The 17781-nt window shown below is 38.0% G+C and overlaps 1 protein-coding gene and 1 long non-coding RNA gene across 3 annotated transcripts in view; one reads left to right on the top strand and one right to left on the bottom strand.

The window, feature by feature from the left end:
* Positions 1-823: 823 nt before the first annotated feature.
* Positions 824-15189, bottom strand: LOC147182028 (ETS-related transcription factor Elf-1-like). Of its 2 annotated transcripts, XM_086098682.1 has the most exons (9): positions 14977-15189; positions 12666-12734; positions 11672-12041; positions 8531-8651; positions 6664-6768; positions 5124-5279; positions 4938-5009; positions 3146-3341; positions 824-2603 (listed from the first exon to the last, which is right to left on the bottom strand). In XM_086098682.1, exons 3-9 carry the CDS (start codon positions 11729-11731, stop codon positions 2123-2125), a joined length of 1191 nt encoding a protein of 396 aa, XP_085954808.1. In that variant the 5' UTR covers positions 11732-12041; positions 12666-12734; positions 14977-15189; the 3' UTR covers positions 824-2122. The 2 variants fall into 2 exon arrangements, with proteins under 2 accessions (XP_085954808.1, XP_085954817.1); XM_086098691.1 differs by lacking the exons at positions 8531-8651; positions 11672-12041; positions 12666-12734; positions 14977-15189 and adding an exon at positions 8193-8497.
* Positions 7917-17781, top strand: part of LOC147182026 (uncharacterized) — a 36872-nt gene continuing 27007 nt past the window's right edge. Inside the window, exons 1-2 of the long non-coding RNA XR_015097404.1 lie at positions 7917-8213; positions 11827-11935. This is a non-coding gene — a long non-coding RNA (uncharacterized LOC147182026). The remainder of the gene's footprint in view (positions 8214-11826; positions 11936-17781) is intronic.

Here is a 17781-nt window from a genome sequence, read left to right as displayed (position 1 = left end):
TTTTCAAAACCTCAGTTAGTTGCAGTACAAAAAAATACATGGGTATGGTTTGGTTGTCATGGTAATATAAATGTGCATAAAAAAGCGACGTTTAGCTGTTTACATTTACAGTTGTGCTGTTAAGCTTACAAAACCTATGAGTACAACTGTAAGCACAGCTGTACATGTTACTATTATTTTGCAAATATATTTAACATTAAGTTAAATAGTCCAAAATGATCGGTCATTAGACTGCATGCTCAATCTACAATGGATTAAATGATCATGGAACATATAAACACAAATTTTTATCATAAAAAGTAAAAAAAAACAAAAAAACATGCAATGTTATCCTCACTTTAGATGTCAACAGGGTTTTTTGGCACGCAGTGTTATGTAATTTAATTGCCAGCCCCCCCCCCACCCCCCCCCGTGGGACACTCTACAAATGGCTTTTTATTAGGTCAATCTTTAATCAATAAAGCAGTCTGAGGATTTGTATATCCAAAACACATTTAAAATGACAGTACTATTTGATTATTATTTATGATTGTTTTCTTGCTTTAAAATTTTAATTGTTTCATAAAACGCTGTTGAGTTTCTGAACATTTAGAGTGATTACAAAGAGCAATAGTGCCACAACAGGTCAGCACCTTGCTCAAGGACACCTTGAAAGTATTCAGATTGCAAAAACTAGTGTAATTGCAGCACAGCACAGTATATTTTTATCTGCAACAGGACTTCACCACCTTATGGTCTTTAAATAATCGGTAAAAAAAAAAAAATACAAAAATACCTTTCCATCAAAGTGTGTGTGTGAATTCACAAGAATGCATTCTAGAGAAATAACTGAGCAGAGTATATTTATTTACTATATGTGAAGCAGTATCTTTAACCACATCTGGACTGCATCAAAGCAAACAAACCAGACAAAGCAACAAAAAATGCCACACTTCCCTCATCTTAAATCTTTCAAATCCCTAAAATGATAATATTGAGACACCTCAAAATAACACAAACAGAGAGGATTACAATTTACTTCATAAAGTAGAAAACATTTTGCATAAGCCTGCAAAGGGGGCATAGGCACAGTTATAACTTGTAACTAATGTTATCTTCACAGACATTGGTCTAAATCGTTTTGCAATGAGTTTTTGTGGAGTGATGTGAAATTTATGGGCTGGCTTATATTCAAACAAAGATTTTAAATAGAACTAAAATGTAATCAATTTGGACAACAAAACATCGAACTTATCATTACTTCCTTGTGAAAGACCAGCCATTGTACTTCTTTGCATATAGACATAAAACCTGAGAGAAGAAAGAATGGCAACAAGGCACAAGTCAAGCATGTTCAGACATACAGTAAATACACAATAAGTAAATACATCAGGACTTCGAGTTTCATTAAGCAAATCTATAACGTTTAACAAACATGTACATTGCAGGAAAGCTCAATAAGTTACAGTGTAACTGCAGGCGACACAGTAGCTAAATTAAAGACAGAGATCACTAGTGATTGTCAAAAACAAAAAAGTCTACTGTAGATAGTGTACCTTAAACATTAACAACAGCAGCAGTGCTAACTAACTGACAGTGATCCCTTATTTTTAATCAATTTATTACAAAACAGAATTCAATCATGTAAATAAAAAATAAAAAAGTGGAATGTTTCCCGTACTACCCTCAACAGCAAGAGGGCCAGGATGTACTGAGATCATCAGGCACTTAAAGAAGAAAACATACAGCAGGGATAAACATTAGTGCAAAGTCATTGTCAAGGCAAAGGAATGCTTCAGCATGTGAGAGGTTACAGACAGCGAGAAGAATGGCGGAGGAGCACTTTGTGCTACTCAGAAGTGCAAGTGGAGGGAGCGTGCAGAAACGCTGCAGGTTCCAGTGCATGTCTTTGGTTTCTTGTGTATTTACCAGATACACGTGACTGAGAGGTTGATTGAGGAAAGGGGCTTTTTTTGAGTGGTTCTTTCCAATCCAAATGCTTGCTTGCTGACATTGCAGCTCAGCAGCTAAGTGGTGTGTGTTTGTGAATGGCTCATTCATCTACTGGTCAAAGCCAATAAGTGGCACCAGTTTGAGGGTCTCCACCTGATAAGCTTTTGCTTCCTGACTGTGACTTTCTATCTCATGTATCCAATGCGCCTCTACTGTCGGCAGAAGCTTGTTGCTCACACAGACTCCCCAGCAGCTGAGCTGTTTTGAAGACGGAGGCATGACCTGCCGGCTGCAGGGACTGGACCTTCTGCAGGTTCTGGAGGGTGCGCAACATCTCGGCAGACACAATGGGCAAATGCTTCTCCTGGATGAGGCTGGAGCTGGCAGGTCGAAGGACAGTGTCACGAGTTGGCCTGATCCTTTGGACAGAGCAAACGGATGTTTTCTTTGGTGGGAGGAAATCTTCTTCCACTGTTTGGTCGCTTGAAGATACTGCGCTGTCGTCAGAATCCTCACTCACTCCTTCATCGTTAGCACTGTTGTCATCGTGTTCTTCCTGTTTGACGCAATCGACATCTGTGATATAGATCATGTCTTTGGGGAGTGATGTGAACTGATAAACAAGGCGCTGGCCTTCAACCTTATTCAGGATGCCTCTTTGGTAATAATACCTACAGTACATAAACACCACAGGGTCAGAATTAACACAGCAACCATAATTAAAGGAGAAGTCAACCCCTTCCATTTTTTTTTTTTTAAATATGCAGCCCCACTGGTCTAAATATGGTAGTTTGGTTAATATTGTGTTAGTGGAATATGAGTTAAGCAGCAAATTCCAGCTGTTTTTATCCATCTCAGGGGGCGGCCAATTTTGCCACTTGCTGTCGACTGAAGATGACATCAATGTTGCTCAGGTCTCAGGTAACAACCGATCACAGTGCAGCTTCAGAAAACAGATGAGCTCTGATTGGTTGTTGCCTGAGCCCCGAGCAACACTGATGTCATATTCAGTCGACAAGTGGCAAAATGGCCGCCCCCCGAGATGGATAAAAATGGCTGGATTTTTCTTTATAACTCATATTTCACAAATGTAATATTAATCAGAATGTCATGTTTAAACTAGTGAGGTCACATATAACATATTCTTGTCAAGAAATATTTAAGGTTGACTTCCACTTTAAGCAAAGAACAGGTTTTGCTTTTAGTACTGTACCTGAGTGCTCTGCCCATTGTCTCATAATTCATATCTGGCTTGTTTTTGTGTCTGCCCCAGAGTCTCGCCACTGCCTTTGAGTTGACCAGTTTGAAGATTCCGGCGTTGGGATTAGTCCATTTAATGTAGCGGGGGCAAACTTGTCTGTCCTGCAGCAACTCCATCAGAAACTGCCACAGGTAGAGCGTGTTCCCACCTGATGAACCAAAACAAGTCCAATTACAATTACAGTAACACGTTGTATTATAAGACTACATTATATAATTCTGAGTAATGGCGTGTACTTAAAAATAAAACAAATATAGAAAAAATGTCATTAAAAAAAACATGTACACAGTAGTGGAACCATCAAGACCTTGACAACAATTTATGTCCCAATTTTTTTTCTTCTCTTTTCCAATGGGAAACAATGCACATTGAGGCAAATCATTCCTGGGCCACAATGCCACTATCATATTACATTAATTAACTGTACAGTCAATGTATTACGTACAATTTAAACACTATTGACTGTCTAAATAAAACCGTTTACATAATGAGACAAAACTAATTAAACATAATTCAATATTTGATTTTGAGAATGAATGTTTAAAGTCACAACACATAATGAGTTACAGTATACATTGACATTTTCTTTCATCATTATGAGCTAGTGTCGATTTCTGCATATTGTACTGAAATGCTTGGACAAAGAAGGCCTATCAAACAACAACTAGTTGCTAATATACCTAGGAGACAAAGAAGCCAAGAATATTATGCTATGCTTTGCTCCCCCAAAAAGCCAATGACAAAGCACTAAGAAACAAACAACGTTATCTTTTAAGCCCATATCTCACTGAGTGGTGAATGCTTGCGATCGTAGCAAATTTTGGGTTTCATCATAATTTGTAAAAGGTTGCAAATATGTTTGCAAACAGTTTTACTTGTCGCAAACAGTTTTTATTGTCGCAATGAGGTTTTGAACATGTTCACATGATAGTTTCGCCCATACTAGCTTAGCATCGCTGCAGGCATGCAACTGTGTCATATCTACATCTGTTCATATTTTTTCGCTGGTGTGCTGGTGGTTAAGCCCTGCTGTTTCAGTTTCTTTTTTCGTCTCTCGAGTCAAGTGCTAGTCATGCTATCATCGACAGAGCCAATCACAAGCAAGGGGACCGGGAGCAATGCTTCATATGATTGGAAGAGCCTGGAAGCAGTGCTCTTTTGACTACAGAAGTTTTTCTTCCAGATCTAAGCTATGACTTTAATCGTTGTCATATATTATGAACTAAAGTACTAACCCTGCTTTGAACATGTATCAAATAGAAAGCACAGATTAATGTGTTAAAATGCAACAAGTACAAAGTAGTCACAAAGTACAATGTACTGGAAAAAAGCTAGCTAAATTTGGGGAATACTGTACTCGAGTTTGTTACACATATAAGCCACACCCGGCTATAAGCCGCAGGTGTTTTAATGTTACCGCACTGGGTTCTGGCTACTTTCTTTTCCATAATGATGTACAAATTGTCTCACTCTCGTTCTGTCTCTCCTACTGTATTTGGGCTAACTTGTTTTGCTCTGCCTGACGCTCTTGCGCTTCCTTTATAGTGCGCCCCCTTGAGATCTGATGGATAAACCACACCTTTGTATTAGCCGCAGGGTCGAATGCAAGTGAAAAAAGTAGCGGCTTATAGTCCAGAAATGACTATACTTAAAATTTTGTGTGACTTTAAAAAAGGCATATTGTTCACAGACTTTTTCAAATTTTATGATCTTGAGTCATTTAAATATTGAGATTGCGCTTTACCTTTATTGTATTTATCCTGCTTCACTTTAATCTCAGGAGTAGGAGATTCTGCCCTTCGATGTCGTTTTCTACCTGCAAGGTTAAGGGGGGAAATAAATGTAATTTATTTCCATAATATTTTACATGATCACACAGACATCACTCATTTAAATGAGCAGGCAATTGATGACCAGGAAAGCGACTGACTTCTCTGTTTGGACTGCAGCTGTGTCGCAGGCTCATTTGTGTGCAACGTGTGCCATTCGGGCTCTTCAACAGCTCCCATAATCCCCCCTGCAGACACAGTCAACTGGGTGACAGGAGCAGTGATGACGTCGCCCAATGATGGCAGAAAGGTCTGGGCTGTAGGAGGTCATACACAGATTTATTGAAAGACCGCAGCACAATAATAGTTCCAACACCTTCCTGCATTGAGAGGAAAAGCTCGTGGATAAAGGCATATTTACCTTTTTCAGGGTGTTCAAAAAGTAAAATTGACTTCCTTTTTAAAAAAAAATTCATTACCAATTGGATTACCAAGCAGCAATGCAAAATGGCCATATAGTGACTTTTGTGACACCCTGCATGTGCATGCAAATTAGGGATTGATCAATAACTCAGACAAAAAGTTATAGATCAGAATTACTGAATAAAGGCTTTGATATGGCGATGGTAAATGTACAGCTTGTAGCGGTCCCTAACACAATACGTACATGGGCTGTATACATAATACGAGGATCATTTTAGAGCCCCTTTCACTCAAAATGCCAACGTGCATGTGATGTGATCTTGATAATAATCTCAATAACCTTCAAAGACTCTATGAAATAGCACTCAGGCTTCTTTGAATTTATGAGTCAGTGAGAACTGGGGTGGTCAGTGAGTTCACCCATAATTCTGCTCAACTTTAAATTGTGTTTATATCTGAGATACCATTCTCAAAAAGCAATTTGCCATTCCTTGAAAATAAAAGACAAGTATTACTCAAGCAAAATGCGTAGTTAAATAATTGCTTTTCAAATAGAAAGATAATTTATATTGAGTCTGAAAGTGTCTACTATCTGGGACACTGTTCAGTTTATTTGTCCTCATTGGTGCATCACTTTCTGCTCTACATTCAGAAATAAAGGCTGTCCAACTATTATACTTAATCAACTTGTAGGGTTCAGTCCATTTAGGACACAGAAGTTATAACTTTAGGATTCTTTCATTTGGAAAAGGTCTCAAAACATAAAATATATGAAACATAACTTAACATTTCCCCCCAAAATACAGGCCTTGATAAAGGGATAACACAGTTTAAATGTTTATTAATTAATTGTTGAAACACTCGAGGCAAAATTGTGTGCACTTTCAAGTTGCAACCAGCAGAGGTGTAGGTGTTGTTGCGTCAGCCTCAACAAATTTGCAATTTTAAGGACAACATAACACAATTATGCGAAATTAATCGACATCCTTAAAGACCTCTGCTTAGGAACAACTATTTTGGCAATATTATTCTGATTGATGTGACAGAATGATGGAACACTAATTCAGAGCATTCAAAGAGATTGTCCCATCTGATAAAAAAGGTAACGTTTATTATTTTTATTTTAAAAAACATACACAATTATTTGTTAATATTCCTTATACGGAACAAGGAGTTTTGTTTTTTTGTCAAATGTCCTTACATAAATACCAATACACATGTATGTAAAATCTTATTGGTGCTAATGGGAGGTTAGTGTTGACACTAACGCACACTTACAGTAGTGTTCTAGTGACAGGGTATCAGGACAGTCCAAGTCAAGGAGTGAGTCTGCAGCAACAAGCGTTTCCATGGTCTCTTCGTCTCCACTTTCACATGGCTCCACTTTAGACCACAGAGTAAAGAAGACCACATAACCACAATGGTAAGACAGTAAAAGATGATGGGATTCACTGGAAGAATCACTTTGGCTCAAGCATTATGTCCAGGTCATTTCAATTAAGAAGCAAACTTCTCAGCTTTGCATCCTCCCCCCACACACACAAAATAAGTTCATACTTTTCTGTACATGAAATGTAGCATTTTACTGCAGTGAAATAAATCCTTCAATAGGATGTAGTTGACCTCCTTTGTGCTCATTCTTCAAAAAAAAGATCCTAATATATGTTAAGATAACTATTATTTGGGATAGACAATAAATAATTCATGGCTTTGGCTATCAGGGAAATGTGTGTTGGCAGTGTCACAACAACACAGTACCGGTACATTATACAGTCTACTGTAGAAGTGGATGACTCATCTCCCATCACGCTCTGCCATTGAAAGTATGACTTTTGGATGCTGAGCAAAGAGAACCCATTATTTGGAGGGTATCAAGTGCAGATTTTTCATACTGTTTACCTGTACAGCATTCTATTGCCTTGAGTTCTCTCAGTGCGCTGGCAGGCAATATATTACGAATAACTGCTAATCAAAGAGCATGACTGCTTTATGGGCTGTTTTATACGGTGGTGCCATCACCGTGATGGAGTGCCTTGTTACGGTGTATATTTAATTATCAGGGATAGCCAAGAGACACTGATGTCCAGTTACTGTAACCAGTGACAATTCATCATCTGAGTCTCCTCCAAGGACCACTATCAATCTCACAAATATTGTACATTATAGTCTGTAGTCTTTAAAAGGTATACTACCTGGCCAAAACACTAGGCACAGCTGCCAAATCTTATTAGATACATACATATGTATAATATTGATCAGCATTGATTAACACTGTTACATTATTATGGGTACTGTTGCGCTCATTTGCAGTGTGTGAAACTGAGGTGCATTTATCATTGTACCATTTATAACATAGTTTCGCAGTTATCGATAAAATTATCAGTAGTGCACTTCTAATCTACTGCAAATCAATACTTAACAGTATTTTATGAAATTGAGTCAATGGGTTAAAATTGGGCACGAAACATAATTGATCGAATGTCATACAACAGAGCACATATTAAAGACTTCAAAGTGGGACCGACACATGTCTTTGTGACGTTAGACGAATGATGGAAACATCTGCCGGCTAAACAATGCTGTCAAACGTGGACAGTTTCTACCGCTTACAAAATCCACTGACGACTTGACGAACGAGATGCAGGTGGTGAACAAGATAACTATTGTCGTGAAGTTGTTGAAAAAAACTAATCGTGTATTTACTGTAGTTCTGCTAGGAGCATTAACTTAGCCTAGCCAAGCCCCACTACAGCTGTCCCACGCAACTTGAGGATCAAAGTAAAACGACCCGAAACAACGAGACTTACTTTTGACAACCAGCACTGATGGTGAGGAAGCTACAGCATGCTTTAGCTGGATTCGTCCTAGTCTACATTGTAATGCGATGTATGTGCTGCCTTTTGCAGACTAGCTAGAAATGTTTTGCTCAACTTCCTGAATATTTTACGAAGGGTGGTCCTCGAGCTAGGAATAGAATGCGCGTGCGCAAAACAGGCAACCTTTTCAACCTACGCGACGTAAGTACAAAACAAGCTGTGAATGTAAAATTCAGAAAGCCACAGTTCGTAGATTATTAGTCATTTATTTGCCACACAAGAATACTTCAGTCAGGTGTGGCTGTGTGCCCCGTAGGCTATACACTAACCTTTAGGCAACTGGTGGTCTTCTAGCTGTGACTCCTCACACAAAAACCCTGAATATGTGAACAGGTGTGGATGTGGAATCTGCTCCACGAGTACAGCTGGGAAATCCGAGCGAACCCCCAACTGCACAAACAACAAAAAACATAATATTAACTGTCACTAAAATGAGCACACCTGTCACATTTTTGGGGTATTTTCATTCAATGAAGAGTGCATCCATCCTGTCAGTGTACAAGTTAACAGTGTAAATTAAGTAATTAAACAGCTAGCAACAAATGGGAGTACAGCAGAACATGTCCAAATTTTCAACATTTTGTGTGGCCATATTTTTTGTTTCCCAGTACTGCGTCATTCAATGTCACAGTACATGTTGGTATTCATGGTTCCCTCAGTCTTTTGTAGACAGAGGTGTCAAATCCAGTCCTAGAAAGTAAAAACCCTGGCTAAAAATATAATTCGAAAATGTTATCTAAAATAATAAATATGAATGGAAATTAAAACAACGAAAAATATATATACATACATGAATACATTTGTATTTAATTTTTGAATTATATACTTTTTTACATCCGTTTTTATTTTCACTTTTAGTCATTTATTTAGTCATTAAGTCATTTATTTTATTTTATTTTTTATTTTGGCAGTTTTGGTCCGTACTGCCAGGTCTTCGTTCTTCACCGAGCTGCTGACTGGACCAATGAAAAGCAGTTTGCAACGACGAGTCAAACCCAAGACATGCTTAGGACCGCCCCCTCATTTCGACCTGGCAGTATGGACCAAAACTGCCCAAAAAAAAAGGCTTAATAAATACATAAATGACTAAATAAATGACTAAAAGTTAAAATAGAAAAAATATATAATTCAAAAATTAAATACAAATGTATTCATTTATGTATATATATTTTTTTCGTTGTTTTTATTTCCACTCATATTTATTATTTGGATTTAATTTTCGAATTATATATTTTTTATATCCGTTTTTATTTTCACTTTTAGTCATTTATTTATTTATTTAGTAATTTATTTATTTAGAATTTTGGCAGTTTTGGTCCTCCATACTCTACAGCAGGGGTGCTCAAGTTCCCCCATCCAGCCTGTTTTCCATGTCTCCCTCCTGCAGCACAGCTGAATCTAATGATCAGCTAATCAGCAAGCTTTGCAGAAGCCTGATAACAATCCTGATCATGAATCAGGTGTGTTAGTGGAGAGAAACATGGAAAACAGGCTGGATAGGGGCTCTCGAGGACCGAACTTGAGCACCCCTGCTCTACAGGTAAACGAGCCTGCCTGTAGAGCATAGGTGTCAAACTCCGATCCTCGAGGGCCGGAGTCGTGCAGGTTTTGGATGTTTCCCTTCTCCAACACAGGTGATATATGATCAGCTCATCAGCAAGCTCTGCATAAGCCTGATAACGATCCTGCTGATTGGAATCAGCTTGTGTTGGAAGAGGGAAACCTCCAAAACCTGCAGGAGTTTGACACCTATGCTGTAGAGTAGAAGCACCGGTGGCTAATGTCAAACTGTGTTTTTTATTTTCTGGACCTGGATTTGACATCTCTGTTTATAGGCCAATGACGGGCAACTGGCACCCTGTGTCCACATTTCGAGTTGCTCCTAGATTAAGTAAAATAAAATAAAAAGTAAGAAAAAATTGTGGAGTATTATAAACATATTTCCTCTACTACAGTGGTCCACCGCATACTCGTGGTTCGACATGTGGATTCACCTAATACAAACGTCTTATTTTTTTTGGTGTGAGGCAGACAACCCGTTTTTGTGGAAAATGCCAATTATAGGTTTATCGGCACTGAAGACTTGTTTGGGTTGACAAAAAGAAAATTGGCATTGCACAAATTTTCGCTATCCACTGGCTGGACAGGTCCCTATCTCCTGTGAATAGTGGGGGCCCGCTGTTTAATTTTAAATTGTAATATCACCATTCAACACTAAATGACAGACATTGCTCAGCTACGCTTACACCGGGTCTAACCTGTGCAACACTACAACGTGAGTAGACCTAATAATTTGGAGATTTGGAATGACATGCAGGACAAACATAGTACCTGAATATTCTTAAAGTTTTGATTGAGTTTATTAAAAAAAAATCACAAAATGAGTTATCGCACTTAATCACAGAAAAAAAAAATCCACCCACCCCTATATGACCGCAATGGAGCTTGTGGAAAAAATTGCTACTAGTACCGATAAAAAAAATTATTGACAGGGACTTTTATAGATTAAAAAAAAAGAAACTTTTACTATAGATCATAACATATTAATGGAAAAAATTGAGAGGTATGGTATAAAAGATAAATGGATAAAAAGTTATCTAGATAACTCACGGTGTCCCCCAAGGGTCTGTGCTTGGGCCTAAATTATTCAGCCTGTATATGCTGTGTCTATTAATTTTTATTTTTTTAAGTTCCATTTGCTGAAGAAACAACTTTATATTGCTCGGGAAGGAAACTCAAGCAGCTTCTGACTGAGTACTGTGGAAAAAGAATGAAATCCATTGGAAAAAAAAATAATATTTTGACATAAACAATTTATCTTTGAATCTAGACAAAATGAAATAGTTTATAATCTTTGGCACTAGACAAATTAAACATCAAGTCAAAACCATTGTCGACTCCATTGAAATCGAAAGAGTAAATGATTTATTTTTTGGGGGCATTGTAATTCATGGAAAATGTGGAAATATCCAAAAATATCCAAAGCTTTAGGTATACTAAATTTTTGATTGGTCAAACCCTGTATTGTTGACACCTGTATCTTATACATGCATTGAACATTAAATATATTAAGCTACTGTGATGTACACTGGGTCAATAAAAACCAAATATACTGCACATTTTAAATCCATATATAAAACGGCATTTTTGTCATACTTGTTTAAGAAGTGTTTGGTCCTATGTGCCACAATTTTTCATTAGCACTAATAGGGGCCCCATTAGTGCTAATGAAAAATTGTGGCCCCTCCATCCCGTTTAGAACAATAATATGGTAAAGACATTTTTTTTATATACAAGTCAACGCACTGAATATTGCTAGCTTGTCAATGCCTTCATTATGAAGTACATTCACATCCCTTTTTTATATTAGCTGAAGACAGCTGGCAAGCAGTGCTAAATATTTTACTTACCCCTGGCAAGTTAACATGGTCACTGGCGAAGTCAAAAATGAGCTCTGATTGCTGTAGCATGGCTGAAAATGCCCAACACTCCTGCAGATGGGACTAGATGGCTATAGCATCACAGGAATCTTCTGAAAACTATAATGTGTCTCTTCTCTCGGCAGAAGTTCTTCGTGGGCTGATGAATAACAGTGGACAGTGGTGGTAGCCCTTTAGCTTAACTGAGGAGCGCACGTCGCAGGATGTGATGATGCTGGCATCTTAGCAGAGAATGTGAGTATACCAGATTAGCATAAGACAAAGTTGTCACAGGAAATAACGTTTGACTTTCAATGGGGAAGTGGCTGCTATGAAATATGTCCCGCTGTCAGACTACAACCTGTCAAGAAAAAAAAGAGAGAAATTAGTAACATACATAGATGAGATGAAATAAACAACATTAGACACTAATTGCATACTTATTTGATTACGACTTGGCTGTCTGAAATACACGCTAAGCAGCACAGTTTGCTTTTAACTATCACAAATCTCACTTGCATCTTCTAAAAAAGAGGCCAAACCACTAACAGGAAGGAAGCGTTTGTATTGCAATGTGTGTGTGTGTGTGTGTGTGTGTGTGTGTGTGTGTGTGTGTGTGTGTGTGTGTGTGTGTGTGTGTGTGTGTGTGTGTGTTTGTGTGCAATACTGGGGAAGCAGCTGGCGCTGAACTTGAAACATTATGTCTTTGCGCAACTTTCAAGGTCTCACAGCCGTTGCATTCACATTCCTTAAGACATTTAGAATCAAAGCAGTTGTTTTGTTTCTCTGGCTTTTAATCATTGAAATGAAATGTTCCATCCTTCCTCTTAGTTACCTCTTGCTCCTCAACCTACCATATTTGAATAATCCTGAGGTTAAAGTGAAACGCGTCTGGGATTAAAGTCTCTCTTGCTGTTGTACAGATGCTTTTTATTTACTAGTTTAAAAGAGAATTCATCAACATGGTGGCACACCTGCGCCTCACCTTTAGCTCTTTTCTGTAGACGATCACAGCAGTAATCAGGTTTGCCGTACGACACAGTAGCTTTCCTTCCTAGAAAAATAGCTTCAAGGAATTAATTCTAGTCATATTTGAATTCCGTTAATCCCCCAACCTTAGCAGCTAAGCACCAAAGCTTCCAAACGGAGAACATGAATGGGTGTCTTAGCGTTTGCGATGGAGCCACAGAATGTTTGGGTCAGTTATCACACAGGAAGCACAGCTCAGTTAGGAGGCACCACTTCCTGAGTTCTTGTGCCAAACCGCTGCCATCATTTTAGCCAGAAATGGTCTTCTCATTTTCAACTTCCTCAGATGTTTGCATTTCTTTGGCTTCAATACTTTCAATGTAAATTAAGTTTGTTTCTCGATTGATATATACTTAAAAAAAAAAAAAAACTACTACCGTACATTGCAATAGAAAGTATCACTTAATTCTGGCTATTCCACATACACAGCAGTCTATTCTGTGGTTTCTGCAAGGTTGGCTATAGAGACCCATTCCCCCAAAAAATGGAATATCTTGGAAAAGTTTAATAATTTCCTGTTCTGTTCAGAAAGTTAAACTTTCATCAATTATAGATTCAGAGCCTACAATTTAAATAATTCAAAGTATTATTTTGTTCATTTTTACTTAAGTTGGGCTTCCAGCTTGTAAAACCCACAAAAACAGGGTTTAAAAAAACGTGATACTGTGAAGACATCAGTATGTGTACTTCTCAGTGGTTCGCATAAAAACAAAAAAGATAGAAAGTTGGATAAGATCAAATTAATGAAAGTATGGTAGTTTCAAAACGATATTTCAATCTTCAGTACTTTTGATTTATTTGATGTGATCCTGCATGTAGAGTTCATCTTCGAACAGGACCTGGCCCCTGCCCATACCCCCCAGTAGCATCAGAACCTGGTTTGATGCCCATGCCTTCGCAGTGCTTGAATGGCCAGCCAACTCGCTCCACCTAAACCCCATTGAGAATTAAATTAAACTAGAACTAAAGAGGAAGTCAACACAAATATTTTCTTTACAATAATGTTTATGTCCATGCCCCCACTAGTCTTAACACAGCATACTGATTAATACTCTCCTGATTTGATCCATCTCAGGGGGCGGCCATTTTGTCACTTGCTGTTGATTGAAAATGACATCACAGTTGTTCAGGGCTCAGGTAACAACCAATCACGGTGCACCTGTTTTCTGAAGCTGAGCTGTGACTGGCCGTTACCTGAGTCCTGAGCAAGAGGGATAAAAGCGGGTGGATATTGCTGCTCAATTCATATTCCACAAATGCAATATTAATCAGAATGCTGCGTTTAGATTTGTGGCCTGGGCTGCATAGAATATATTATTGTAAACAACATTTTTGGGTTGACTTCCCCTTTAGGAGCTTATTTTCCTCTTTCTAACCTGAATATCAGGCTTTGGCTTTACTATATGGCAATCCGCCATGCTTATCTTCATGGCAATAAATGTGCTACTAAACATAATCAGGGTAGGCTGTCTTTTTTATTTTGCAGAAAAAAATAGGATTATACTTGGGTTTTTTTTCATTTTTTGCCACATTGCTAATTCTCACATTGTTCTTTTTGTGAGTGGCAGCTGTTTTCAATCGCCATTATACAAGCTGTATATCCATTATTAGCCAGTCAGAGGCTCCGGAGCCTTTGTTCATTGGTACTCTGGTCACATACTGTAGGTTTGTCTCGGTGGCCTTTGCACATGGCTTTGAGTCTGAAGAGGCTGCCAGGCCCCTCAGGACACTGATAACGTTCATTCCTCATTTTGCCTGTGTGAGGGTAAGAGAGCGAGATAGAAAAAAGTGCAGGTTTGTCGGACAGAGCGGTTATGTGTGTTCGATATGTGTGAACTAGGCCAGGATGATAACAGGATGGCAAGTCAGGGAAGCAGCTGATAAGGTCCTCTGGTTGCTCGCTATAACAGGGTCTTGTTAAATGAACATTGAAATATGGTGTAAGGGGAGATTGGCTATCGGAGAAGTGGCGGTGGTCACAGCACAATAACGACTTTACAACATTCCTGATGTTCATAGAGTGTGCCTGTGTGTATGTAGGGTCATCTTTTAATAAATATCATGTTAAAACTGAACGTCCATGCTCAGAATGTCATGCTCAGAAAACTAGTTTCACTTTCCTTTTAGCACATGGCAGCCGACATACAGCTATGCTACAGATGAGTCTTTCTTAAGTCTTTTTTGTTTATTTTTCAAATCAAACACAATAATAACACACTATTGTTATTATTACTACTACATATTAAATCTTAAGCAGAGGGGGTTACCTTATGTTGTCATTTGGTATCTCTGCAGCACGTCAGCAGCTGGCTAGAGGATCCAAAAGGGAAATATAAATTGTTCTCATCTGGCAAACACGAAACAGTCATCTGTTTCATTATCAGAGTTCGGTTTATATTGCGAAATGTCCAAGGAAAGTGAATCAGATAGTAGATAAGTGCAGTTAGTGTTGATCTTTCAGTCCTTGGCATATGTTGCTCCCTCGCCTTTTTTCCCCCCTTGAACTGCCCCCCAAGTGAGGTCTGATTGGTTACCTGTGTTGTGAGTCAAGGTAACCCTTAGTAACGATTGTCAGTGTGGAGCAAATGTAAACACGGGTGTATTTGCAATGTAAAGCAGAGAGCCCAGCAACCGACTTGCAAACAGACATATGTTGTATAAGGGAAACTCTGTGAGTGTTCTTTGTGTTGGTTCAGATGCAAATGTATTTTTTTGTTGTTGATATTTTATTGTTATTTTTTTTAATGTTTGAGTTGCAAACAATTGTTGCCATTTGAAACATATATGCTAGCTTCCATCGCATTGCATCATGACAAAAAAGGTTTTCTGACTGAAGAGTCGTCAGTTGCTTTATACACAGTCCCTGACACTCCCTAGTGGCAAAACTTGGCATTAACACACTTAGGAAGTTCCATTCTTGCTTCCCTCTATTTTTAATGATGTGCACAGTAAGACCCGCTGGATTATTTTAAATGGTTGAAATAAATATCCTTTATTCAAATTGCCTTTACCGTTTATTTATACGAGGAGGAATACAATTCAATGAAAACACATTTTATGTTCCATTAGGTGAGACAGGGAACAGCACTGGAAATAATTGTGTAAACAACAACATATTATGACACAGCCCATTCATATTCAGTTTGAAGTTGAAGATGCATGTTTTGTGGTACGAAAGTACGAAGTCTGGAGATCCTCAAAAGCAATCAATATACTTGATTATCGGTAACTGGTTTTATCATCTTATGTGATAAGTAAGTCAATATCACTCTCAAGTTTTCTTCTTGGAGTGAATTTTTCCAACCATGCTCTTGATAATTTCCATATTTTACACATAAATTAACTTGATCAGAAAATGATCCTACTATCAATGTAGTAAATGGATAAATAAGCCAATATCCCCAAAGTTGCAAATTGTGGACCATCTTGGTTAGTAAAGACTTGCACATCCAAATCCTAATACAGCTGGAGAAGGTTGTTACGATAAAAAAAACAAAAACATTTGGCCTTTCAGCTAAGAATCAGGAACACTGGAATTTGTGGATTTGATTATAGACTAGCCATATGTGAGACTGCCCGACGTCTGTGTTCATTTGCTGATATTAATCTTTTCTTCTTTTTTTCCCCCCTTGCTGCTACTTTGCATTTAATACAAAGCTCCCATTAGATGTTGTCTCTTCTCCATGGAAATTGAGGCTGTGTTCAGAGAAAACTACCTTTTGTGATAATGACGTCCACTTTCTTGTCCTTTGTTGGAGCAAAGCTATGCGGCTCTTGATAAGGCAAAAACAAAACAAAAAAACCCAGCAACCCATAAATAACCTTGATTACTTTTTAATTTCTTCTTTGAAAAAAACTCAAACCTATCTGAGATTTTTGAAGTCTCTAGATTCACAGATAGTCTTAACAGTCAATAGTTTTACAGCTGTATTGAAACCACTGCGTGTATGTTTTTTCTTCTTCTTTCTATTCTTCTTTCTGTATTGACTCTTGCACCAGCATCTTTCCTCTATGTTTTGGCCTTGCAGCACTTAAGGAACAGACGCCAGTCAATATGCAACTACTGTTGTGTCTGGGGACCAGTAAATTGATATTCATGATGCGGTGCAGGTGATACAGGTGCTACAAATCTTAGAGTTGCAAGCCCCAATTCCATTGAAGTTAGGACATTGTGTAAAATATAAATAAAAACAACAAACAATCATTTGCAACTCATTTTAAAACAATTGAATACACGTCCAAGACAAGCTATTTACTGTAATTAGGCTGGAACAAAAACTGATTAAAAGAGGAAATTTGGTTTTGAGTTAACCAAAACAAATCAAATTGTTAAATTTCAAAATGGACTGTCCTTGAATCATATCACACCCTATGTATTGAGACATATCGAATCATCTTTTGTGAGAAATGCACAGCAGGTATAAATTGGTAGTAGTCGCTGGTGATTTGTTCTTTTTTTAAATTTAATTAACTTGAATACTTTGGGCTTTGGAGAGCTTTTCCATGTTGTAATGTTGTAATATGATAATAGACTTAACAAAAGCTACAGCCAAACTACGTTGAATCATAATAGCACTGAATCAAACTGAATTGAGTCGTTCCACTTTAAAACTGTTCTTCAATCGTATTGTACCCCATGTATAGAGAGATGTATTGTGCTATTTTATTAGAGAGATACTCACCCCTAATATTTAATGTTCAAACTGATCAACTTTATCATTTGTTTGTTTTACAAATATTCATTCATTTTAGATTTGATGCTTGCAACATGTTCCCAAAAAATTGGGACTGGGTCAAGTTTACCACTGTGCTCCATCACCTTTCCTTTTAACAGCAGGGTAGGGTAGGCATTTGGGAACTGAGAACAGTCACATTGATTGTCGGAGCTTTAGGTGGAGTTCCGTTCTTGCTTGATGTACAGTACAACTATAATTGCTCAACAGTCTGGGGACTGTGTTGCTGTTACGCTTCATAATGTGCCATACATTTTCAATGGGAAACAAGTGTGGACTACTGGTAGGCCACACTGTTAACCTGAATAAGTTAGCAAAACTTAAAAAAAAAAAGTGAAG

Source organism: Leptonotus elevatus, chromosome 1, assembly GCF_054856555.1.
Source record: "Leptonotus elevatus isolate MCC_2025b chromosome 1, RoL_Lele_1.0, whole genome shotgun sequence".
Taxonomy (NCBI): domain Eukaryota; kingdom Metazoa; phylum Chordata; class Actinopteri; order Syngnathiformes; family Syngnathidae; genus Leptonotus; species Leptonotus elevatus.
Note: the sequence above shows the minus strand (reverse complement) of the source record. Positions and strands in the feature narration are given on the sequence as shown.

Excerpts from the sequence above, each read along its gene's own strand:
- LOC147182028 (XM_086098682.1), bottom strand. The coding sequence starts at position 11,731 with ATGCTACAGCAATCAGAGCTCATTTTTGACTTCGCCAGTGACCATGTT. Across the intron at positions 5,010-5,123 it reads GCTGCAGTCCAAACAGAGAA|GTAGAAAACGACATCGAAGG; the intron begins GTCAGTCGCTTT and ends TTAACCTTGCAG. Across the intron at positions 2,604-3,145 it reads ACAATGGGCAGAGCACTCAG|GTATTATTACCAAAGAGGCA; the intron begins GTACAGTACTAA and ends TATGTACTGTAG.